The sequence below is a fragment of the Balaenoptera physalus genome, assembly GCF_965194825.1.
Source record: "Balaenoptera physalus genome assembly, chromosome: 6".
Lineage (NCBI taxonomy): Eukaryota > Metazoa > Chordata > Mammalia > Artiodactyla > Balaenopteridae > Balaenoptera > Balaenoptera physalus.
The window spans coordinates 69,023,077-69,050,405 of NC_138885.1; the positions used below are offsets into that span (position 1 = coordinate 69,023,077).

General features: G+C 36.7%; 1 protein-coding gene and 1 long non-coding RNA gene across 6 annotated transcripts in view; both read right to left on the bottom strand.

Annotated features, from left to right (window-relative positions):
• LOC309662610 overlaps nucleotides 1–27,329 on the bottom strand; it is a 592,813-nt gene that overhangs the window by 333,762 nt on the left and 231,722 nt on the right. The window lies entirely within an intron of this gene.
• Nucleotides 1–27,329, bottom strand: part of LNPK (lunapark, ER junction formation factor) — a 99,336-nt gene that overhangs the window by 32,889 nt on the left and 39,118 nt on the right. For all 5 annotated transcript variants that reach the window (XR_014264762.1, XR_014264763.1, XM_082465471.1 and 2 more), the window contains exon 9: nucleotides 8,033–8,245. Coding sequence is in view for 3 of the 5 variants with exons in the window: in XM_082465471.1 (XP_082321597.1) it covers nucleotides 8,033–8,245 (213 nt within the window). In the remaining 2 variants the exon portion in view is untranslated. The remainder of the gene's footprint in view (nucleotides 1–8,032; nucleotides 8,246–27,329) is intronic.

Consider the following 27,329-nt stretch of genomic DNA (forward strand, 5'->3'; position numbering starts at 1 on the left):
GAAGATATAACAATTATAAATATGTATGCACCCAACATAGGAACACCTCAATACATAAGGCAACTGCTAACAGCTCTAAAAGAGGAAATCGACAGTAACAGAATAATAGTGGGGGACTTTAACTCCTCACTTACACCAAAGGAAAGATCATCCAGACAGAAAATTAATAAGGAAACACAAGCTTTAAATGACACAATAGACCAGATAGATTTAATTGATATTTATAGGACATTCCATCCAAAAACAGCAGATTACACTTTCTTCTCAAGTGCGCACGGAACATTCTCCAGGATAGATCACATCTTGGGTCACAAATCAAGCCTTGGTAAATTTAAGAAAACTGGAATTATATCAAGCATCTTTTCCGACCACAACACTATGAGATTAGAAATCAATTAAAGGGGAAAAAACATAAAAAACACAAACACATGGAGGCTAAACAATATGTTACTAAATAACCAAGAGATCACTGAAGAAATCAAAGAGAAAATCAAAAAATACCTAGAGACAAATGACAATGAAAACACGATGATCCAAAACCTATGGGATGCAGCAAAAGCAGTTCTAAGAGGGAAGGTTATAGCAATACAATGCTACCTCAAGAAACAAGAAAAGTCTCAAGTAAACAATCTAACCTTACACCTAAAGTAACTAGAGAAAGAAGAACAAACAAAACCCACAGTTACTACAAGGAAAGAAATCATAAAGATCAGAGCAGAAATAAATGAAACAGAAACAAAGAAAACAACAGCAAAGATCAATACAACTAAAAGCTGGTTCTTTGAGAAGATAAACAAAATTGATAAAACTTTAGCCAGACTCACCAAGAAGAAGAGGGAGAGGACTCAAATCAATAAAATTAGAAATGAAAAAGGAGAAGTTACAACAGACACTGCAGAAATACAAACCATCCTAAGAGACTACTACAGGCAACTCTGTGCCAATAAAATGGACAATTTGGAAGAAATCGACAAATTCTTAGAAAGGTATAACCTTCCAAGACTGAACCAGGAAGAAATAGAAAATATGAACAGACCAATCACAAGCACTGAAATTGAAACAGTGATTTAAAATCTTCCAACAAACAAAAGTCCTGGACCAGATGGCTTCACAGGTGAATTCTATCAAACATTTAGAGAAGAGCTAACACCCATCCTTCTCAAACTCTTCCAAAAATTTGCAGAGGAAAGAACACTCCCAAACTCATTCTATGAGGCCACCATCACCCTGATACCAAAACCAGACAAAGATGTCACAAGGAAAGAAAACTACAGGCCAATATCACTGATGAACACAGATGCAAAAATCCTCAAACAAAATACTAGCAAACAGAATCCAACAACACATTAAAAGGATCATACACCATGATCAAGTGGGGTTTACCCAAGGAATGCAAGGATTCTTCAATATATGCAAATCAATCAATGTGATACACCATATTAACAGACTGAAGGATAAAAACCATATGATCATCGCAATAGATGCAGAAAAAGCTTTTGACAAAATTCAACACCCATTTATGATAAGAACTCTCCAGAAAGTGGGCATAGAGGGAACCTACCTCAACATCATAAAGGCCATATATGACAAACATCATTCTCAATGGTGAAAAACTGAAAGCATTTCCTCTAAGATCAGGAACAAGACAAGGATGTCCACTCTCGCCACTACCATTCAACATAGTTTTGGAAATCCTAGCCACGGAAATCAGAGAAGAAAAAGAAATAAAAGGAATACGAATTGGAAAAGAAGAAGTAAAACTGTCACTGAAGTAAAACTGTCAGGAAAACTGTTTGAAGATGACATGATACTAAACATAGAGAATCCTAAAGATGCCACCAGAAAACTACTAGAGCTAATCAATGAATTTGGTAAAGTTGCAGGATACAAAATTAATGCACAGAAATCTCTTGCATTCCTATACACTAATGATGAAAAATCTGAAAGGGAAATTAAGGAAACACCCCCATTTACCACTGCAACAAAAAGAATAAAGTACCTAGGAATAAACCTACCTAGGGAGACAAAAGACCTGTACGCAGAAAACTATAAGACACTGACGAAAGAAATTAAAGATGATACCAACAGATGGAGAGATACACTATGTTCTTGGATTGGAAGAATCAATATTGTGAAAATGACTATACTACTCAAAGCAATCTACAGATTCAATGCAATCCCTATCAAATTACCAATGGCATTTTTTACAGAACTAGAACAAATCATCTTAAAATTTGTATGGAGACAGAAAAGACCCCAAATGGCCAAAGCAGTCTTGTGGGAAAAAAACGGAGCTGGAGGAATCAGACGCCCTGACTTCAGACTATACTACAAAGCTACAGTAATCAAGACAATATGGTACTGGCACAAAAACAGAAACACAGATCAATGGAACAAGATAGAAAGCCCACAGATAAACCCCATGCACATATGGTCACCTTATTTTTCATAAAGGAGGCGGGAATATACAATGGAGAAAAGACAGTCTCTTCAATAAGTGGTGCTGGGAAAACTGAACAGCTACATGTAAAAGAATGAAATTAGAACACTCCTCAACACCATACACAAAAATAAACTCAAAATGGATTCGAGACCTAAATGTAAGACTGGACACTATAAAACTCTTAGAGGAAAACATAGGAAGAACACTCTTTGACATAAATCACAGCAAGATCTTTTTTGATCCACCTCCTAGAGTAATGGAAATAAAAACAAAAATAAACAAATGGGACTTAATGAAACTTAAAAATTTTTGTTTTAGCAAAGCAAACTACAAACAAGACGAAAAGATAACCTTCAGAATGGGAGAAAATATTTGCAAACGAATCAACAGACAAAGGATTAATCTCCAAAATATATAAACAGCTCATGCAGCTCAATATTAAAAAAAAACAAACAACCCAATCAAAAAATGGGCAAAAGACCAGATAGACATTTCTCCAAAGAAGACATACAGATGGTCAAGTAGCACATGAAAAGCTGCTCAACATCACTAATTATTAGAGAAATGCAAATCAAAACTACAGTGATGTATCACCTCACACCAGTTAGAATGGGCATCATCAGAAAATCTACAAACAACAAATGCTGGAGAAGGTGTGGAGAAAAGGGAACCCTCTTGCACTGTTGGTGGGAATGTAAATTGATACAGCCACTATGGAGAACAGTATGGAGGTTCCTTCAAAAACTAAAAATAGAATTACCATATGACCCAGCAATCCCACTACTGGGCATATACCCAGAGAAAACCATAACTCAAAAAGACACATGCACCCCAATGTTCACTGCAGCACTATTTACAATAGCCAGGTCATGGAAGTACCTAAATGCCCACTGACAGACAAATGGATAAAGAAGATGTGGTACATATATAGAATGGAATATCAGCCATAAAAAGGAACGAAATTGGGTCATTTGTAGAGACGTGGATGGACCTAGAGACTGTTATTCAGAGTGAAGTAAGTCAGAAAGAGAAAAACAAATATCATATATTAACGTATATATGTGGAATCTAGAAAAATGGTACAGATGAACCAGTTTGCATGGCAGAAATGGAGACACAGATGTACAGAACAAATGTATGGACACCAAGGGGGGAAAGCGGGTGGGGGGGTGCGATGAATTGGGAGATTGGGATTGACATATATACACTAATATGTATAAAACAGTTAACTAATAGAACCCGCTGTATTAAAAAATAAAATAAAATTCGAAGAAAGAAATAATACCAGTTCTACACAAACTTGTCCATAAAATTAAAAATGAGAAAATACTTTCTCATAGTGAGGCCAGCATTACTCTGATACCAAAACCAGAAAAAAAAATTACAAGAAAAAACAAAAAACAAAAACAAAACTACAGACCAATATCCCTAAGGAAAATTGATGTAAATATTTCTAATGAAATTTTAGCAAATTGAACCCAACAATATATATAAAATAATAAAACATCATGACCAAGTGAAATTTATCTCAGGAAAGCTAGGTGGTTTAACATCTAAAAATCAGTGTTAAAAAAACATATCAGGGACTTCCCTGGTGGAGCTGTGATTAAGAATCCGCCTGCCGGCCTTCCCTGGTGGCGCGGTGGTTAAGAATCTGCCTGCCAATGCAGGGGACACGGGTTCGAGCCCTGGTCCGGGAACATCCCACATGCCGTGGAGCAATGAAGCCCGTGTGTCATAACTACTGAGCCTGCGCTCTACAGCCCGTGAGCCACAACTATTAAGCCTGCGAGCCACAATTACTGAAGCCCGTGTGCCTACAGCCCGTGCTCTGCAACAAGAGAAGTCACCACAATGAGAAGCCTGCTCACCGCAACAAAGAGTAGCCCCCACTCGCCGCAACTAGAGAAAGCCCACGCACAGCAACGAAGACCCAACAAAGCCAAAAATAAATAAATAAAATAAATAAATTAAAAAAAAGAATCCGCCTGTCAATGGAGGGGACACGGGTTTGATCCCTGGTCCATGAAGATCCCACATGCCGCAGAGCAACTAAGCCCATGTGCCACACCTACTGAGCCTGCACTCTAGAGCCCACGTGCCACAACTACTAAAGCCCCTGTGCCTAGAGCCTGTGCTCCACAGCAAAAGAAACCACCACAATGAGAAGCCTATATACTGCAACGAGGTATAGCCCCTGCTCGCCGCAACTAGCGAAAGCCCACGCACAGCAACAAAGACTCAGCGCAACCAAAAATAAATAAATAAATTCATTTTTAAAAAATCAATCAGTGTATTTCACCATATGAAATAGTGATGTTAAAACAAAAGAACAAACTAAAACCCTACATGAGCATCTCAATAGATGCAGAAAAAGCACTTGACAAAATCCATCATCTTTTACTGATAAAAACCTTTGTAAATAGGAATGGAAGGGTACTTCCTCAATCTGACAAAGGCTATCTATTAAAAAAAAAAAAACAACAACCCTATAGCTTACATCAGGCTGAAGGAAGAAAGAGTAAATGCTCTCCTCCTAAGATCAGCAATAAGGCAAGGATGTCTGCTCTCACCACTTCTATTTAACACTGCACTAGAGGTTCTAGCTAGTATAATAAGGCAAGAAAAAGAAATCCAGATTTTAAAAGAAGAAGTAAAATTGTCCTTACTTACAATCTGACAGCCTATGTAGAAAATACTATGGAATCTATAAAAAAAAAAAGCTATCAGAACTAACAAGTGAGTTTAGCAATATTACAGGATACAAGATCAATATACAAAAATCAACTCTATTTCTATATATGTTAGCAATGAACAATGGAAATAGTTAATAAAATATCATTTAAAATAGGATAAAAACATGAAAAAATTAGATGTACGTTTAACCCCCCAAAGGTGCAAAACCTATATACTGAACACTGCAAAACATTGTTGAGAGAAACTAGAGAAGATCTAAATAAATAGAGAGATACACTGTGTTCATGTAATAAATTAGCCAGTATCAGAGGAGATGAATGGAGAATGGGGAGTGGAGGAATAACCCAGAATTTAGTTAATGATTACATCATATAAAAACAGTAGCAACAAAGAGTTGCACATTCAAACTTTATGAATTGTAACTCCACAGTCTCTGAAAACTGAAACAGAACTGTGTGCAGGAGATACTCTGAACTGAGAGACTACACTGAAGGCACTGAGAAGTGAGAGAATAAAATAAATAAGATGTGATGTTTGCCTTTGTAAAACAAGGCCAGATAAGAGTAAGATAGGCAGCAATGGAGGTTACGTGGAGACCTCGTAGAAGACTTTGAAACAAAATGCGGTCTTGTTGGAATAAGCCCTGCAATACATGGATAAAAGATTTTCAAAATGACTGTGACAAAAACTTTAAAGCATTAAAAAATGGCTTTAGGGCAGCAATATGGTATTAATATATTAAAAGATAAGAGATTTGTTTTGTAAATAATCACAAATCTAAAGGTTGTTACCATCTTTAAAAAGGCAAATGATGTAGAATTATAGCTAGTAAATGAAATTTAGGTTCTAGAATAAGTTTTTAGTATTACAAATCAGGTACATTTTTCAGATTTCATCAGTTATTGGTATAGTCGTACTAACAACATTCAATCATTATCATCAAAACATTAACTTGAATGCAGACATTAAGTGTCATCCTTCATTACCAAATTTTCAACTTGAATAAACATGCCAAATTAGATTTTGAAAGCATTTAAGCCAACTTAACTTTTTCTGGAGTATTTTACTTCTACATGTTTAAAATGAAAATGTCCAGAAAGGAATCTGGATAAATAAAACAACAGATTTCATAAAACTATCTTAACTCCCTTGCATACTAATAACTTTTAAAATAACACATCTTTGTATTCATGCTGTTATGGGTAACAGTAATTAATAAAAACATCAAGAGCAATCATTGTAGGAATACTGGTCATTTTTACACAGCTTGGCAAATTATCAAGTACCTGCTGGTTATTAATTTCCAAACATATGGGAGCCCTGTGGTAATACACATTAAATTGATTCTCTTCCACAAATATGGCATAATGAAAATATGAATTATTAATCTTCTCTGTAAGAAATCACTTAACTCATTCATACTTTTGGCAATGTACAACTTAAATACAAAGTCTTTTACACGGAAACTAATTAAAAACTTCAGTAAAATATGTTATACTTACATGATCATGAAATGGTAGGCCATTGCTCCTGCTATAATCCTGTTCTTACATGTGCTATTATATAATTTTTATTATTTTATATAAATTGCTAAACTTTAATTTCTTTAAAACTAGTTACACAAATGTATATAACTCATGCATTCTCACAAAAAAAGTTCTTTCATTAAACAACTAAGAGCTTTACTTTACAAATATGGGTATCTCGAATCAACCAGATAACAACTGAAAGATGAATAATTTTCAATCACTTTACTCAACTTCACAAAATATATGGTTGCCTTGGGTGGCATCATTATATGTCAAGTTTAAAAGTATTTTTTCAATAACCAGTAATTAAAAGTTATGCTTTGTATTCATTTCATTTGTAGCTAGCTTTCTTAATGTATTTATTAATTAATAGTTTTCTAGTTTTCTAAAACCTTATGCTGCTTTTTTTGAAGAAAAAGCAGGAAAAAAAGTCTACTGCATTAGTAACATTTAGATTGCTTATTGATTTTATTTCATAAGTCCCCTGAATACCTGATATCAACTACTGACTAGCTTCAAAATCATTATAAATTATATGTAATTAGTCATGAAATATGAAAGTAATCTAAATTAAAATTAAATATTCTAAAATAAGATAAATAATTTACTATCATATTCAATAATCGGACATGGAAATCTACATAAACTAATGTGATCTGCTGATGTAGTGGACTTCCATGTCCCAATCACACTCCAAAAGAAAGTTGCAGGGTAATATAATCTATTACACTCCAAAAATGGGATCTTCCCCTAGAGATCTACAACACTGAAAAAAGAGAATCCAAAGAAATGAAATAGTAGTAAAGGCAGTATGTTATTAATTCAATAGAACTTTATGTTAAAGTATCTGTCAGAAAATACTAAGGTTCTATGGCTTAAAAAAAGAAAAATCTACCAAGCCCACATTAACATTAGTAGTATTATACACCACAACACATGAATATTCTTCCTGAAATATGTTAATTGTCATATTTTAAAATATATATGAAGGGGCTAGCAAAAAGCACGAATATATTCCAAAAATGTTCTCTTCTATCCTCATTTTATATAAATCTGGGACCATTCTAAAGCTGAATATAAAAAGCTATGTTATACTGTTGACTACAGAATACTACAAAGTTTTATTGCCATTTAAACAAAGAAGCCATAACAGTTAAATGAGCTCAAGAAATAGGTTTCAGTATCACAAGGTGCCAGCTGTAAAGAGTTATGGCTAATTGAATATGGAACTCCTGCTTAATCAGATAACTGCTCTGCTATTTCCAAATGAAATGCCATTTCCATACTGTCTGAAAATGGCCCGTTTTATTGGTAACCAGAGAAAACAATATAAACTGTAAATAACATTAAGTGCTCTGTTTACCCATTCCAGGCACTGAAGTAGCAGGGGATCCAAAACGTCTTGGTAACACATTTGACGATAGGGCTGGAATAACAGTTCTTTCTGGGGGTCCACCAGGGGCTGAAGTGTCCTTTGGTGGTCCAGGAGATACTGGAACTTTTGGGGGAGAGCCCTGGCTAGAGCCTGCTGGTGCTGGAGAAAGGTTTCTTTGAGCTGCAGGTCGCTGACGAATCTCTGAGAATAAGAATAAAAAGTATATATTAGGTTCAACATCCAACATACCACCATTAGTCAATATCACAAATGACTTACATTTAATAATGTTTTGTGGCACTAGAAAGCATCTGTAGGGTCAAAACTACTTGTAATAAGAAATCTATAAAATGTGACACTGAAAGCTGACTGTAGAGTACTCCATTTCTGAACCTACAATTCAACTACATGTATATATTTACGCAACAAGCCTTGATCTACCTGCTGATATTCTTTTTCAAAATAAATTCAAATAAAATAAAATCATCACCCAGTTATGTATCATATCTTTTTACAATAATCCTTCCCAAGTTATGGTAAAGAAAGTTTATCAGAATTAGTGAAAACGCCAGTGAAAACTGTAGAATTCTTTTTTCAAGATAAAAAAATGGTAATGCTAAGAAATGAGTAAATAAGTATATTCTGTAATTATCAAGTATTTATGAAGTAATTAATCAAAGTAGTCATAGAAATGCTGAAAAAGTATTCTTTACTATTAGGTACCATTAGCTTCCCATTCTCCTTTATACTATTGCTACCTTTTTGGGTAAACTTTTTTTTTTTTTTTTAATTTTTATTTATTTATTTTTGGCTGTGTTGGGTCTTCATTTCTGTGCGAGGGCTTTCTCTAGTTGCGGCGAGTGGGGGCCATTCTTCATCGCGGTGCGCGGGCCTCTCACTATCGCGGCCTCTCTTGTTGCGGAGCACAGGCTCCAGACGTGCAGGCTCAGTAGTTGTGGCTCACGGGCCCAGTTGCTCCGTGGCATGTGGGATCTTCCCAGACCAGGGCTCGAACCCGTGTCCCCTGCATTAGCAGGCAGATTCTCAACCACTGCGCCACCAGGGAAGCCCCAGGGTAAACTTTTTTTGCCAATACAGTTTACAAAGGAAAACTTCCACTCTGCATAAACAATATATCATCATAAACAAATCTTATCTTTTTGTTGCAAAAATTACAAGAAGTGGGCAAATGTGCCAAATCCAGGCTGCTGCCTCTTTTTGAAACACAATAACGCTGTTGTTCACATACTGTCTATGGCTACTTTAGAAGAGTTGAGTAGTTACAACAGAGACCCTATGGCTCTCAAAGCCATTTACTATATTTACTATCTGGTGCTTTACAGAAAGTTTCATGATCCCCTGCCTACTCGATAACATAAAATTCAATTCTGTCATTCCCTATACCCACCAGTATCTTACTTGAATGTCGATGGTAAGATCTCAAATAAAGATGCACGTCTAGCTTTTTAATTCTACATATCACCTTAAATTATCACAAATCCTGAAACTGTAGGCTAAAATTAAAGAAGTTAAATTTTAATTGGCATGACTGGTAAAAAATACATACTTCCAGAGCAAAATAGTTTAGATTTGGACTCTATTTGGCAGTTAAAGATTTTCATGAAAAGTTCATTGCAATCAAAAGTACAGCTTGAGCATCAGATTTCAGTTTACTATAATCTAGTCTACTAGTTAAGAACCTGGGCCCTGCGGTCAAAAAGGTTTGGTTAGAATCCTGGCTGCAGCTACAAGACCTCAGATGGGCTAACTTCACTAAGTCTCTGTCTCTTTATCTGTAAAATTAGGATAATAATATCCTAACTCAGAATTGTTATGAGAATTAAATAAGATAATATCTGTAAGTTGATAGCTCACATTTATTGAATACATATTTCAGATGACAGTGTTTTCATACAGCTAAGTATTTCAAATCACCATTTATCTGTAATTAGTGGGACCAACTAATTTTCCATTGGTTCTTAATTTAATCTCTAACCTAGCCACTGCAATAATAAATTACAAGCATGTCATCATTATATAAATGGAACTGCCCTTATATTTGGCTACTTTCCTTACAGTTTATAGAAAACTTCAGATTTTACCTAGACTAAGTGTATCTTAATAACTCCTGCAAATTAGCTGGTCACTTAATTATCTTTTATTCACAAGGAACACCTTAAAAGATGGTTACACATTAAGAAAGCCATTAAACGCTGCAAAAGGTACTGAGATCAATGAAATCATATAAAGATCTGGTCACTGGAATTAATTAAAAAAAACAAGGCATCAAATATTGTAAATCATTTCTTTAGCAGATTTTTAGGTAAAACATAACTCAAAAATTACATTTTTCTTCCAGATAAATAAATGCTTAACATTTTTTAGACTATCTTAAAAGTTACTATTATCCTTTCACTTTTTTTTTTTCTTTTTTCTTTAATTAATTAATTTATTTAATTCATTTTTGGCTGTGTTGGGTCCTCGTTTCTGTGCGAGGGCCCTCTCCAGCTGCGGCGAGCGGGGGCCACTCTTCATCGCGGCCTCTCCCATTGCGGAGCACAGGCTCCAGACGCGCAGGCTCAGCAATTGTGGCTCACGTGCCCAGTCGCTCCGCGGCACGTGGGATCCTCCCGGACCAGGGCACGAACCCGCGTCCCCTGCACTGGCAGGCAAACTCCCAACCACTGCGCCACCAGGGAAGCCCCATCCTTTCACTTCTTGAACAAAGACTTGAGACTGCTTCCTCTGAGTGTGCATTTACCCAGTGAAAATTAACTAAGGCACTCTTTTTTTTTAACATCACTCATATGCTACTGAAAGGTAAGGCCTATAACTAACTATTTAACAAAGAACACCATATCTAGCATTCCATAAAAGAGATATGGCTTAATAATTTCTAAATCTAAAATTAGGCAGACAAAAGGGAAAACTGATACAGAAGAGTCAGGAAAGGGAGAAAAAGTTTCAATGTTTACAAAGGAAAAGCAGGTAACAAAGAGTTACAATGACAATGGTTGAAAATAGTTAGCAATACAATACCAAATCTATATTTGGTAAAGTGTTATGGAATATTCTGGTAGTCTCAATTTAAAATATCTAAGATTTATCTACTTTTAGCTACATGGCACTTAAAAATGCTTTGTATTATAATTCTCTTAAAAGGTTTCTAGTACTCAACAAAGTAGTCATATCGGTTATACTGAACATTTCCCACATTTAAACGTAAAATACCATCCCCCAAAAAGATTTACCAAGCATTCTACGTCAGTCTGGTTAAGTATAAGGACTGTCCCATAAAGCCACCTCTTGGCCAGAGGATGTTTTAACATCCTTATCAATGATCAATCAACTATTCAATAAAAATCATACCAAGTATGAGGACATGTCTATAATTTTAAATTCAAAATGAAGCAGACTCAAAATGAGATTAAAAACTACTATTTTATGATAAACAAAAGGAAGAAAACAAAGTTTAAAATAATAAAATAAGATAGTTGTTAAAAGCATAGATTCCGAAATCAAACTGTCTTGATTTAAATTTTAGCTCCACCCTGTTTATTAGATGTGCATGCAGCCTTTTCCAAGTTGACATCTCTCAGTTCAGCTTCCTCACATAATGAGAATACTTACCTCCATGGTTGTTACAAAGAACAAGGGCCTCATTGTCTTCTACTTACTTGACCCTTTGCAGAATATGACAATGGATATCATCCCTACTTACACTTCAGCTTTCTAGATGCCAGTTTAGTTCTGCTTTTAACTTTGATCATTTCTTCTTTTTCCTGGGCTCCTCTTTCTCCATCTACACTTAAATGTTAATGTTCTTATACAGGGGTCCCCAACCACAGGGCCACAGACCAGTATCGTCCACGGCCTGTTAGGAACCGGGCCGCACAGCAGGAGGTAAGTGGCGGGCGAGCGAGTGAAGCTTCATCTGCTTCTCCCCATCGCTTGCATTACTGCCTGAACCATACCCCCACCCCCTACCCCACCCCGGGCCGTGGAAAAATTGTCTTCCATGAAACCTGTCCCTGGTGCCAAAAAGGTTGGGGACAGCTGTTCTTATAGGTCCTCTTACTCTATTTTCTCTCCCTGGGCAATTTCACTTAAACCCATGGTTTCAATAAATATCACCTATACTTCCCAATGACTCCTAATCTGTATCTATAACCTCAACTTTTTTCTAAGCTCCATTTGAAATAATTAACTACCTATAAACCATATCACCTGGATTTAACTCCCACTCAACAGATCCAAAAGCAAATTCATTATCTTCAACACAAACCTACTACTCTGATTCTTATGTTCCTTATCTTGCTTAAAACACTAACATCTAACCAGCTGCTCAAGCTAAAAATCTTTACTCCTCCTTCGACTCCACACTTTCCAAATCTAATAGCCATCAAGTCCTATCAATCTACTCTTAAATCTGAATTATCTCTTAAATCTCTTCCCTTTTCAACTTCTTTGCAATCATCTATCTAGTGTAGGCCCTTATCTCTTACCTATATTAGTTGGTATCCTAATTGACTTCCATGTGTTCAGCCTTGCTCTCGCCAATCCATTCTCCATGTTACAAAAAAGAAAAAACCAAAACCAAACAAACAAAAGCTGTTCTTTTTAAAATGCAAAGCCTCCAGTGGTTCCCATGTTGCATATAAGATAAAGTCCCAAACTCTGTAATGCTTCATACAAAATCCTTCATAATTATCCCTCCCTCACATAAACCCTACCTCCCTTTTTCAGGCATATGGCACTATCTGCAGTCCCTCAAGGTACCAAGGTCTCTTCTTGGTACCTTAGAGTAGACCTTAAGAGTCCTTTCCCACCATGTTCTCAAAGCAAATTGTTATTAAAACATATGCATTGTGATTCGTGACGACCTTCACCGTGGTCCTTGGTATGTTAAGATTATTTACATGTGCATAACTTTTTTAACCATGAGCTAATAGGCAGGAACTGCATCTTTATAGCCCCAGGATGTGGCAAGGCACTGGCACAGAGTATGAGCTTAATAAAGTCTATGAAACAAATTTATGTTCCTCCTGCACTTTAATAACGAACTTCCAACTGCCTATTACCCAACTTACGTGGTATAGTAGGCAGAATAAAGGCCTCCCAAACACATCCATGTCCTCATCCTCAGAAAATATAAATATGTCATGTTACATGCAAGAATAAGTAAGGCGGTACATGGAATAAGACTGTTAATCAACTGAATTTTTGTTGCCTGCTACATTGAGAATTTCAGCCTAATTTCAGGAGACCATACAAAAAAGCTATCTTCAAGCAGAAAATTTTCTAATAATATATACCACTTCCCAGCCTTTAGTTGAGTTTACTTTTTTGTTGTTCTGCTTTTTAAAGAACTATTAAGCAAAATGTACTCTTAATTTATCGAAACATTTATTTTTCTTCATCACCTTGATGATTTATTTCTACTCTAGTTTGTCTCCTACCTCTCTCAATTTTAAACAACCTGCACCTTGCAGTTCACCAAGGTCTCATTTGGTTAATCACTTTTTTACAACATTTAAACAAAATTTATGAATTCTTAAAAAAAATTCCTTTTATTTCCTTTGACAACACACTTATTAAGCAACCACTATGAGCAAAGCACTACTGAATTTAATTCAGAGTTGCAATATAAAGGTGGTAAGCAAAGATAACACAATATTATAACATACACTAATGCAAGGTAAGTGCCACAAAAAAAGGAAACAACAAAATACCATGAAGGGTTCAGGAAGGGGGATATTAAAATCAGTGATGGGATGAAGAAAGGTTTCATGATAATGTTGGCATTTAAGATGAACACAGAAAAATGGATGGGGATAGAAATGCCTTTGTTACCTGTATTAAGGTATATGTGGCAGTTTTAAAATAAGAGTCCAAAATTATTTGAGTCACCTCCATTCAAAGGGAGAAGGAGAATGCCTATGTCCCCTCCCTTGAATCTGTACTACTGCTGTTTAACCAAGAGAATATAGGTGTGCCAGCTTTCAAAACTACTTTCTGTCTTTTGGGTGGCTTGCTCATAGAACCCAGCACCATATTAGGAGCAAGTCCAAGTGGCTCCATTAGAGAGGTCCATGTGGAGAGGAACCAGTGGCCAGCACCAATTTGTCAGTCATGTGAGTAAGCCATCCTGGTAGTAGATCCTCCATCCCCAATCAGGTAGCTCCAACCCATGTGGGGTAGAGATGAGATGTTTCTACCAAACTCTGACGAAATTGTAAATTGATGAGCAAAACAAATGAATGCTGTTTTAAGCCACTAAGTTTTGGAGTGGTTTGTAATACAATAGATAACTACAACAGTATAGCTATAACATGTAAGAACACCCAAAAAAGTGCATTTGCTATTTTATGTTTTCGCAGATTTTCCTTATCAAATGTACATCCCCCAAAACAGCAAAGTATGAAGTATCATTCCATTTACTATCAAGAGCAAAAAAGATTCATGACTTCTACTTTAATCTTCCATATATGCCATGGAACACAAGTGAGTAAACTCTAAAAACCTACTTAAATAAGAAGTTGTAATCCATTTACTAGGACCATTAACTTTTTTTCAATACTTTTTGATTTCAAACTTAGCTGTGGCAGGATATAACTGACTTTCCTTTTGTTAATTTCACTAGTACGAGATGCACTTGTACACTAGATCCCATCCCTTCTTGCCTCCTCATGGATGGTTCTCCATCAACTGTCCCCACTCTCTCCATCATCAATTATTCCATGTCTTCTAGGCCGTTCCCAGTAGCACATAAACATGCACATGCTATCATTTCTTTCATACATCATGCTCACTCATACACACAAAATGCTTCCCCCTCCAGCTACCCATTTTTTCAATTTCCTTTACGCAAAAGAACTGCCTCTTCTCATTGTCTACAACTTCTCTACTCCCTTACTTTCTCAAATCTACTCTAAATAGGCTTTTACTCCATTCCTCTACCAAAACTATTCTTCTCAAGGTCACCAAGTTCCTCAACATTGCTAAAACCTATGGTCAATTTTCGACCCTCAACTTACTTGGTGGCAGTATGTGTCACAGATGATCATGACCCAGAAACTTCAATTAGTGTCCAGGACACCACACACTCTTGGGATTTCCTATCTCACTGACCACTTCTTCTCACTTTCTTTTTCTGGTTCTTCTTCATTACTCCAAATATCTTAATGTTAGAGTACCCTAGGGTGGCCTTGGTCCTTTTCTCTTCTTTCTCCACATTTACATCCTTGATAATCTCATCCGGTTTCATGGTTTTAATAGATACCATCCAAATACTGATGACACCCAAATTTATATCTCCAACCCACATAATTCCTGTTTGCCAGACTCATATTCAACTAATTCCTTAGAATCCCCACTTGGACATCTGTCTAATAAGCATCTCAAACATACATATCCAAAATCAAACCCTGTTCTTCACCACCTCGCCTGAAACCCCATCCAAAAAGTGCTTCTCTTGTAATTTCTACCATCTCAGTAAATGGAAACTCTATCTTCCCAGTTACTCAGGCCAAAATCCTGAAGGTCACCTCTGACTCCTCTGTCTCTGACCCAATATCCAATCCATCAGGAAATCTTTTAGGTTCCAACTGTAAAATATATGCAGAATCTTAAACCACCTCTTATGTTACTAAGCAAAGGTTCAAGCCACCATCAGTGCTTTCCTAGATAACTGCAAGAGCTTCCTAAGTACTTTCCCTGCTTCTACCTTTGCTTCCTTTGCAGCCTCAACACAGTCACCTTCCTTTTATAACATAATTTAAATCATGTCAATCCTCTGCTCAAAACAAAAAACAAAATTTTTTAAAAATTGAAAACTGAAGTTCTTACAGTGGTCTACATTCTACAAGACCCCACATGATATGATCCTTTGCTACCTCTCTTACTGTCTCTCCTACTATTCTCCCCATTGTTCAATCCAGTCCAGCCATATTGGCCTCCACGCTATTTCTAGAGTAATCTGGGCATGCTCTTTACTCAATCTCTGCACTTACTGATCCTTCTGTCTGGAATGTACTTCCCTCGGATATCTGCATGACTCATTCCCTCACCTCTGAGGTCAAATGACTTTGATCAAATGTCACCTTATCAATGTGGCCTTCCCTGACAACCCTATTTAACACTTCAACCCACCCTCACTCAAGACAGTCCCTATACATCATCCTTTCTTCATTTTCCTCCATCTAACACTATACAGATAAACTGATAGATAAAATTGTCTACCCCCACAACATGCACAAAGGAAGATTTCTTTTTTTGTCTCTTTTGTTTACTACTATGACCTCAGGGCCTAAAACAGTGCCTGACAGCACGCACTCAATAAACATGTACTGGAAAAAACAAAAACAAATGAATAAATCAGAAATTAGTATATACAAGTCAAATTTATTCCCATATACCAATTAAAACCTTAAAAAGGAGGTCCTCCCCAAGGACTAAGGAGTCTGCTCCCCACACTGGGCTCCTCAGCCCAGGGGTCCTGAACCAAGATGAGCCCCCAAAATGTCTGACTTTGAAAACCAGCAGGGTTCACATTTTGCAGAGTCAGAGGGCTGTAGGAAACTGAGACTGCTCTTAAAGGGTGCAGGCAAAAACTCACTCAATCTGAATTCAAGCAGAAAGGCAGCAGTGTGAAAGGTGCCAGGGTCAGACCTACTTGCCGATCTCAGAAAGCCTCCTGCTGGGACTCCCCCTGGGGACTGAGATGATGGCAGCAGCCACTTATGTGATCTCATATTACCTAGATGACACCAGAACCGGCAGGCATGCTCTGGAATCCTCCCTCGAGCCTATTAGCACCAGGGGCCTGCCTCGCCTACCACTGTGCTCATCAGTTGCCTGCCACCAGGCCTCACAGCCAGATGTGCTGGGGGGCCTGCACCCCACCAATGTATCCCCCATAATAGCACAAAGCAGGTCCTCTCAACCAGCTGGGCCCAGGGGCCAGCCCCGCATACCAGCAAACCCACGGCAGTTAGCCCTGCAACAAGAGAAAGGCACACACAGCCCACATAGGATACACCCCTGAAGCATCTGGCTCTGGTAGACAGAAGAGAGCATGTGCCTGGGCCCCACAGGACACCTCCTACATAAGACCACTTCTCCAAGATCAGGAAATGTAACGGGCCTACCTAATACAAAGAAATAAACACAGAGAATTAGGAAAAGTGAGAAGACAGAGAAGTATGTTCCAAATGAAAGAACAAGACCTATCTCAGAAACTAAATGAAATGGAGATAAACAATCTATCTGATAAAGAGTTCAAGGTAATGATCATAAAGATGCTCACAAAACTCAGGAGAAGAATGGATGACCACAGTGAGAACTTCAGCAGAGTAAGAAAATACTTTAAAAAATCAGAGCTGAAGAATACAATAACTGAGATTAAAAACATACTAGAGGGAATCAATGGAAGATTAGATGATACAGAAGAATAGACTAGTGATCTGAAAGAGTAGTGGAAATCACCCAAACTGAACAGAAAAAAGAAAAAGAACTCAGAAAAATGAGAATAGTTTAAGGGACCTCTGGGACAACATCAAGCATACTAACGTTCGCATTACATGAATTCCAGAAGAAAGAGAGAGAGAGAAAGGGGCAGAGAAGTTATCTGAAGAAATAATAGCTGAAAACTTCCCCAGTGTGAGGAAGGAAACAGACATCCAGGTGCTGGAAGCACAGAGAGTCCCAAACAAGATGAACCCAAAGAGGTCCACACCAAGACACATTATACTTAAAATGTCAAAAGAGAAAGATAATGAGAGAATCTTAAAAGCAGCAGAGAAAAACAACTAGTTATACATAAGAGAGCCCCCATAAGACTATCAGCTGACTTTTCAGCAGAAACTTTGCAGGCCAGAAGGGAGTGGCACAATATATTCAAAGTACTGGAGAAAAAAAGAAACAACCAAGAATACTCTACCCAGCAAGGTTATCATTCAGAATCGAAGGAGAGGTAGAGTTTTATAGACAGCAAAAGCTAGAGGAGTTCATCATCACAAAACTGACCTTACAAGAAATGTTAAAGGGCCTTCTCTAAGTGGAAAAGAAAAAGCCACAACTAGAAATAAGAAAATTCTGAAGGAAAAATCTCACCACTAAAGACAAACATAGTGAAAGTAGTGGATCAATCACTTATAAAGCTAGTAGAAATGATGAAAGGCAAAAGTAGTAAAATCATCTATATCTATGTACTTAAGGGATACACAAAATAAAAGGATGTAAATTCAAAACATAAAACATGATGGGGGGGCTAAAAATGTAGGGCTTTTAGAAAGTGTTTGAACTTAAAACAAGATCATCAACTTAAAATAGACAGCTATATACACAGGTCATTATATATGAACCTCATAGTACCTAAAACCAAAACACACACATAAAACAAAGGAATCCAAACATAACATTAAAGATATTCATCAAATCACAAGGGAAGAAAGCAAGAGAAGAAGAAAGAAACAAAGAAGAACTCCAAAAACAACCAGAAAACCATAAACAGAATGGCAATAAGTACATACCTATCAATAATTACTTTAAATGTAAATGGACAAAGTGCTCTAATCAAAAGACAATGGATGGCTGAATGGATCAAAAAACCAAGACCAGGACTTCCCTGGTGGTGCAGTGGTTAAGACTCCGCCTGCCAATGCAGGGGACACAGGTTCAAACCCTGGTCCAGGAAGGTCCCACATGCCGCGGAGCAACTAAGCCCGTGCGCCACAACTACTGAGCCTGCGCTCGAGAGCCCGCGAGCCACAACTACTGGCCCATGCACCACAACTACTGAAGCCCACGCACCTAGAGCCTGTGCTCTGCAACAAGAGAAGCCACTGTAATGAAAGCCCATGCACCACAACGAAGAGTAGCCCCCACTTAACGCAACTAGAGAAAGCCTGCACACAGCAACAAGGACCCAATGCAGTCAAAAAATAATTAATCAAAAAAAGAATACTAGCAACCAAATTGAACAATACATTAGAAGGATCATAAACCATGATCACGTGGGATTTAAACCAAGGATGCAAGGATGGTTCAATATCCACAAATCAATTAATCTGACACACCACGCTAACACGACAAAAGATAAAAATCCTGATTATCTCAATACATGTAGAAAAAGCATTTGACAAAATCCAACATCCACTTATGATAAAAACTCTCAACAAAGTGGGTATAGTGGAAACATACCTCAACATAATAAATTCCATATATGACAAACCCAGAGCTAAGACTCAACAGAGAAAGCTGAAAGCTTTGCCTCCAAGATCAGGAATAAGACAAAAATGCCCACTCTCATCACGTTTATTCAACATGCATTGGAAGTCCTAGCCACAGCAAGCAGACAAGAACAAGAAATAAAAAGCATCTAGGCTACTGCCAGTGTCCTTGTCCTCACGGTAAGACACAGCCACCTCCCGCCTCTGCAGAAGACCTTCCAACACTAGCAGGGTGTTATAGACTGGAAAAGTCCTGGTTTAAAAATAAAGAGATTAGGAGATGACAGACGGCAGAAGCAAGAAGAAGTACAATCCTGCAGCGTGTGGAACAAAAACCACATTCACAGAAATATAGACAAGATGAAAAGGCAGAGGGCTATGTACCAGATGAAGGAACGAGATAAAACCCCAGAAAAACAACTAAATGAAGTGGAGATAGGCAACCATCCAGAAAAAGAATTCAGAATAATGATAGTTAAGATGATCCAGGACCTCGGAAAAAGAATGGAGGCAAAGACTCAGAAGATGAAAGAAATGTTTAACAAAGACCTAGAAGAATTAAAGAACAAAGAAACAGAGATGAACAATACAATAACTGAAATGAAAAATACACTAGAAGGAATCAATAGCAGAATAACTGAGGCAGAAGAACGGATAAATGACCTGGAAGACAGAATGGCGGAATTCACTGCTGTGGAACAGAATAAAGAAAAAAGAATGAAAAGAAATGAAGACAGCCTAAGAGACCTCTGGGACAACATTAAACACAACAACATTCGCATTATAGGGGTCTCAGAAGGAGAAGAGAGAAAGGACGTGAGAAAATATTTGAAGAGATTATAGTCAAAAACTTCCCTAACATGGGAAAGGAAATAGCCACCCAAGTCCAGGAAGCGCAGAGAGTCCCATACAGGATAAACCCAAGGAGACACAGGCCAAGACACATAGTAATCAAATTGGCAAAAACTAAAGACAAAGAAAAATTATTGAAAGCAACAGGGAAAAGCAACAAATAACATACAAGGGAACTCCCATAAGGTTAACAGATGATTTCCAGCAGAAACTCTACAAGCCAGAAGTGAGTGGCATGACATATTTAAAGTGATGAAAGGGAAGAACCTACAACCAGATTACTCTACCCTGCAAGGATCTCATTCAGATTCGATGGAGAAATCAAAAGCTTTACAGACAAGCAAAAGCTAAGAGAATTCAGCACCACCAAACCAGCTCTACAATAAATGCTAAAGGAACTTCTCTAAGTGGGAAACACAAGAGAAGAAAAGGACCTACAAAACCAAACCCAAAACAATTAAGAAAATGGTCATAGGAACATACATATCGATAATTACACCTTAACTGTGAATGGATTAATGCTCCAACCAAAAGACACAGGCTTACTGAATGGATACAAAAACAAGACCCATATATATGCTGTCTACAAGAGACCCACTTCAGACCTAGGGACACATACAGACTGAAAGTGAGGGGATGGAAAAAGATATTCCATGCAAATGGAAATCAAAAGAAAGCTGGAGTAGTGATACTCATATCAGATAAAATAGACTTTAAAATAAAAAATGTTACAAGAGACAAGGAAGGACACTACATAATGATCAAGGGATCAATCCAAGAAGAAAATATAACAATTATAAATATATATGCACACAACATAGGAGCACCTCAATACATAAGGCAACTGCTAACAGCTCTAAAAGAGGAAATCGACAGTAACACAATAATAGTGGGGGACTTTAACACCTCACTTACATCAATGGAGAGATCATCCAAACAGAAAATTACTAAGGAAACACAAGCTTTAAATGACACAACAGACCAGATAGATTTAATTGATACTTATAGGACATTCCATCTCAAAACAGCAGATTACACTTTCTTCTCGAGTACGCATGGAACATTCTCCAGGATAGATCACATCTTGGGTCACAAACCAAGCCTCAGTAAATTTAAGAAAACTGAAATCATATTAAGCATTTTTCTGACCACAATGCTATGAGATTAGAAATCAATTACAGGGAAAAAAACGTAAAAAACACAAACACATGGAGGCTAAACAATACGTTACTAAATAACCAAGAGATCACTGAAGAAATCAGAGAGGAAATCAAAAAATACCTAGAGACAAATGACAATGGAAACACGATGATCCAAAACCAATGGGATGCAGCAAAAGCAGTTCTAACAGGGAAGTTTATAGCAATACAATCCTACCTCAAGAAACAACAAATATTTCAAATAAACAATCTAACCTTACACCTAAAAGAACGAGAGAAAGAAGGACAAACAAAACCCAAAGTTAGTACAAGGAAAGAAATCATAAAGATCAAAGCAGAAATAAATGAAATAGAAACAAAGAAAACAATAGCAAAGATCAATAAAACTAAAAGCTGGTTCTTTGAGAAGATAAACAAAATTGATAAACCATTAGCCAGACTCATCAAGAAAAAGAGAAGACTCAAATCAAAAAAATTAGAAATGAAAAAGAAGTTACAACAGACACCGCAGAAATACAAAGCATCCTAAGAGACTACTACAAGCAACTCTATGCCAATAAAATGGACAACCTGGAAGAAATGGACAAATTCTTAGAAAGGTATAACCTTCCAAGACTGAACCAGGAAGAAATAGAAAATATGAACAGACCAATCACAAGAAATGAAATTGAAACTGTGATTTAAAATCTTCCAACAAACAAAAGTCCAGGACCAGATGGCTTCACAGGTGAATTCTATCAAACATTTAGAGAGGAGCTAACACCCATTCTTCTCAAACTCTTCCAAAAATTTGCAGAAGAAGGAACACTCCCAAACTCATTCTATGAGGCCACCATCACCCTGATACCAAAATCAGACAAAGATACTACAAAAAAAGAAAATTACAGACCAATACCACTGATGAATATAGATGCAAAAATCCTCAACAAAATACTAGCAGACAGAATCCAACAACACATTAAAAGGATCATACACCATGATCCAGTGGGATTTATCCCAGGGATGCAAGGATTCTTCAGTATATGCAAATCAATCAATGTGACACACCATATTAACAAACTGAAGAAGAAAAACCATATGATCATCTCAATAGATGCAGAAAAAGCTTTTGACAAAATTCAACACCCATTTATGATAAAACTCTCCAGAAAGTGGGCATAGAGGGAACTTACCTCAACATAATAAAGGTCATATATGACAAACCCACAGCAAACATCATTCTCAATGGTGAAAAACTGAAAGCATTTCCTGTAAGATCAGGAACAAGACAAGAATGTCCACTCTCACCACTATTATTCAACATAGTTTTGGAAGTCCTAGCCATGGCAGTCAGAGAAGAAAAATAAATAAAAGGAAAACAAATTGGAAAAGAAGAAGTAAAACTGTCACACTTTGCAGATGACATGATACTATACCTAGAGAATCCTAAAGACGCCACCAGAAAACTAGTTGAGCTAATCAATGAATTTGGTAAAGTTGCAGGATACAAAATTAATGCACAGAAATCTCTTGCATTCCTATACACTAATGATGAAAAATCTGAAAGGGAATTAAGGAAACACTCCCATTTGCCACTGCAACAAAAAGAATAAGATACCTAGGAATAAATCTACCTAGGGAGACAAAGACCTGTATGCAGAAAACTATAAGACACTGATGAAAGAAATTAAAGATGAAACAAACAGATGGAGAGATATACATGTTCTTGGATTGGAAGAATCAATACTGTAAAAATGACTGTACTACCCAATGCAATCTACAGATTGAATGCAATCCCTATCAAATTACCAATGGCATTTTTTACAGAACTAGAACAAAAAATCTTAAAATTTGTATGGAGAAACAAAAGACCCCGAATAGCCAAAGCAGTCTTGAGGGAAAAAAGTGGAGCTGGAGGAATCAGGCTCCCGGACTTCAGACTATACTACAAAGCTACAGTAATCAAGACAATATGGTACTGGCACAAAAACAGAAATATAGACCAATGGAACAGGATAGAAAGCCCAGAGATAAACCCACGCACATATGGTCACCTTATTTTTGATAAAGGAGGCAAGAATATACAATGGAGAAAAGACAGTCTCTTCAATAAGTGGTGCTGGGAAAACTGGACAGCTACACGTAAAAGAATGAAATTAGAACACTCCCTAACACCATACACAAAAATAAACTCAAAATGGATTAGAGACCTAAATGTAAGACCGGACACTATAAAACTCTTAGAGGAAAACATAGGAAGAACACTCTTTGACATAAATCACAGCAAGATCTTTTCTGATCCACCTCCTAGAGTAATGGAAATAAAAACACAAATAAACAAATGGGACCTAATGAAACTTAAAAGTTTTTACACAGCAAAGGACGCTACAAACAAGACAAAAAGACAACCCTCAGAATGGGAGAAAATATTTGAAAACAAATCAACAGACAAAGGATTAATCTCCAAAATATATAAACAGCTCATGCAGCTCAATATTAAAAAAACAAACAACCCAATCCAAAAATGGGCAGAAGACCTAAATAGACATTTCTCCAAAGAAGACATACAGATGGCCACGAAGCACATGAAAAGCTGCTCAACATCACTAATTATTAGAGAAATGCAAATCAAACCTACAATGAGGTATCACCTCACACCAGTTAGAATGGGCATCATCAGAAAATCTACAAACAATAAATGCTGGAGAGGGTGTGGAGAAAAGGGAACCCTCTTGCATTGTTGGTGGGAATGTAAATTGATACAGCCACTATGGAGAACAGTATGGAGGTTCCTTCAAAAACTAAAAATAGAATTACCATATGACCCAGCAATCCCACTACTGGGCATATACCCAGAGAAAACCATAATTCAAAAAGACGCATGCACCCCAATGTTCATTGCAGCACTATTTATAACAGCCAGGACATGGAAGCAACCTAAATGCCCATCGACAGGTGAATGGATAAAGAAGTTGTGGTACATATATACAATGGAATATTACTCAGCCATAAAAAGGAACGAAATTGGGTCATTTGTAGAGACATGGATGGATCTAGAGACTGTCATACAGAGTGAAGTAAGTCAGAAAGAGAAAAACAAATATCGTATATTAATGCATATATGTGGAACCTAGAAAAATGGTACAGATGAACCGGTTTGCAGGGCAGAAATTGAGACACAGTTGCAGAGAACAAACGTATGGACACCAAGGGGGTAAAGTGGCTGGGAGGGGGCGGGGGTGGTGTGATGAATTGGGAGATTGGGATTGACATGTATACACTGATGTGTATAAAATTGATGACTAATAAGAACCTGCTGTATAAAAAAATAAAATAAAGTTCAAAAAATAATAATAAATAAAAATAAAGAGATTAGGAGCAGTTGCTCTACTGACTTGCTCTATAAAAAAAAAAAAAAAAAGCATCCAAATTGGAAAGGAAGACGTCACTGTCACTATTTGCAGATAACATGATATTGCATATACAAAACCCTAAAGATATCACCCAAAAACTTTTAGAACTCATTAATGAATTCAGGAAAGTTGAAGGTTAATATACAGAAAGTTAATATACAGAAATCTGTTTCATTTCTCTTCACTAATAATGAACTAGCAGAAAGGGAAAAAAAGAGAAAACAATCCCATTTATAATTGCATCAAAAAGAATAAAATAGCTAGGAATAAATTTAACCAAGAAGGTGAAAGACCTATACTCTGAAAACTATAAGACACCAATGAAAGAAATTGATAATGACACAAATAAATGGAAATATATACCATGATCATGGGTTGAAAGAATTAATACTGTTAAAATGTCCACACTATCCGAAGCAATCTACAAATTCAGTGCAATCCCTATCAAAATACCAAGGGCATTTTTCACAGAACTAGAACAAATAATCCTAAAACTGGTAGGAACCACAAAAGACTCCAAATAGCCAAAGAAGAACAAAGCCAGAGTTACTGTGCTCCCAGAGTTCAAACTATACTACAAAGCTATAGTAATCAGAATAGTATTGTACTAGCACAAAAACAGTCCCATTGATCAATGGAACAGAACAGAGCCCAGGAATAAGCCCATGCTTATAGTCAATTAATCTATGACAAAGGAGGCAAAAATACAAAGAGGAGAAAGACAGTCTCTTTAATAAATAGTGTTGGGAAAACTGGACAGCTACATGCAAAAGTATCAAATACCATATACAAAAGTAAACTGAAAATGGATTAAAGACTTAAGTGCAAAACCTGAAACTATAAAACCCCTAGAAGAAAACATAGGCAATAAACCCTTGATATCAGTCTTAGCAATTTCTTTTTGGCTCTATCTCCTCAGGCAAAAGAAACAAAAGCAAGAATAAACAAATGGGACTAATCAAACTAAAAAGCTTTTGCACAGAGAAGGAAACCAACAACAAAACACAAAGGCAACCTACTGAGTGGGAAAAGATATTTGTAAATGATATATCGAATAAGGGGTTAATATCCAAAATATCCAAAGAACATACACAACTCAATATCAAAAAAACCAAGCAATCTGATTAAACAATAAGCAGAGGACTTGAATAGACATTTTTCCAAAGAAGACACACAGACGACCAACAGACACATGAAAAGATGCTCAGTATCACTAACTATCAGGGAAATGCAAATCAAAATCACAATGAGATATCACCTCACGCCTGTCAGAATGGCCATTACCAAAAAGACAACAAATAACAAGTGTTGGCAAGGAGGAAAAAAGGAACCCTCATACATTGTTGGTGGGAATGTAAATTGGTGCGGCCACGATGGAAAACAGTATGGAGCTGGCTCAAATAATAAAAATAGAACTACCAGAAGATCCAGCAATTCCACTCCTGGGTTTCTATCTGAAGAAAACAAAAATACTAATTTGAAAAGATATATGCACCCCTGTGTTCATTTCAGCATTATTTACAATAGCGAGTGTCCATCCATAGATAGGTAAAGAAGATGTGGTATGTATTTATGTATACAATGGAATATTACTCAGCCATAAAACAGAATGAAATCTTGCCATATGCAACAACATGGATGGACCTAGGGGGTATTTTGCTAAGTGAAATAAGTCAGGCAAAGAAAGACAAAAACCACTTATATGTGGAATCTAAAAACCAAAACAAAGGAACAAACAAAACAAAACAGAAACAGACTCACAGATACAGAGAACAAACTGGCAGCTGCCAGAGGGGAGGGGAGTTGGGGAATGGATGAAACAGATGAAGGGGATTAAAAGGTACAAACTTCCAGTGACACAATAAATAAGTTAAGGGGATATAATATAGTGTACAGCATGGGGAATATAGTCAATAATATCATAATAACTTTGTATGGTGACAAATGGTTACTATACTTATTGTGGAGATCATTTTGTAATGCATGTAAATGTTGAATCACTATGTTGTACACCTGAAACCAATATTGTATGTCAACTATACTTCAATTATTTTTTAATAATAATTGAATTGTCAATATTATGACATAGTATGAGTGTGTTTCATGTTTGGTAATTGCAATCATTGTTGCTTTTGTTGTGGTCATCCATGTACAATGCTTGGTGTCAGTCTATTTATCTCTTGTAAAAATAAAATACAGTGTGTGTGTGTGAAAAAAAATAAAGAAAGAAAGAAAGAAAGAAAGAAAAACACAAGAGATAAAAAAATGGCGGGGGGGTGGGGCCGTGAGAGGCTGGCAGTCAGGTTAGTATTATGTTCAGTAAATATTATACTCCTTTTAGTGCTACACCTAAGCAAATCAAAGAATACTATTCTCAAATTTTATAATCATTCTTAGTGTGTAATATATATCATTAACACCTAAATAATAAAAAATAAAAGAAAGCTATCTACTACACATGAACCCAAGTTCTGGTTCAGAAAACATGCAAGAGAGCTAGTAAAATAAGGACACCACAATTAGATTCAGTTTGGAGAGCCACATATGTACATACATACATCCTTTAGTATTTTTTCCCTTTTCTATTATTTAAGTTCAGAAATAGGTGAAAGAAACAAAAAGGAAAGAAAGGGGGAGGGAGAGAAGAAGG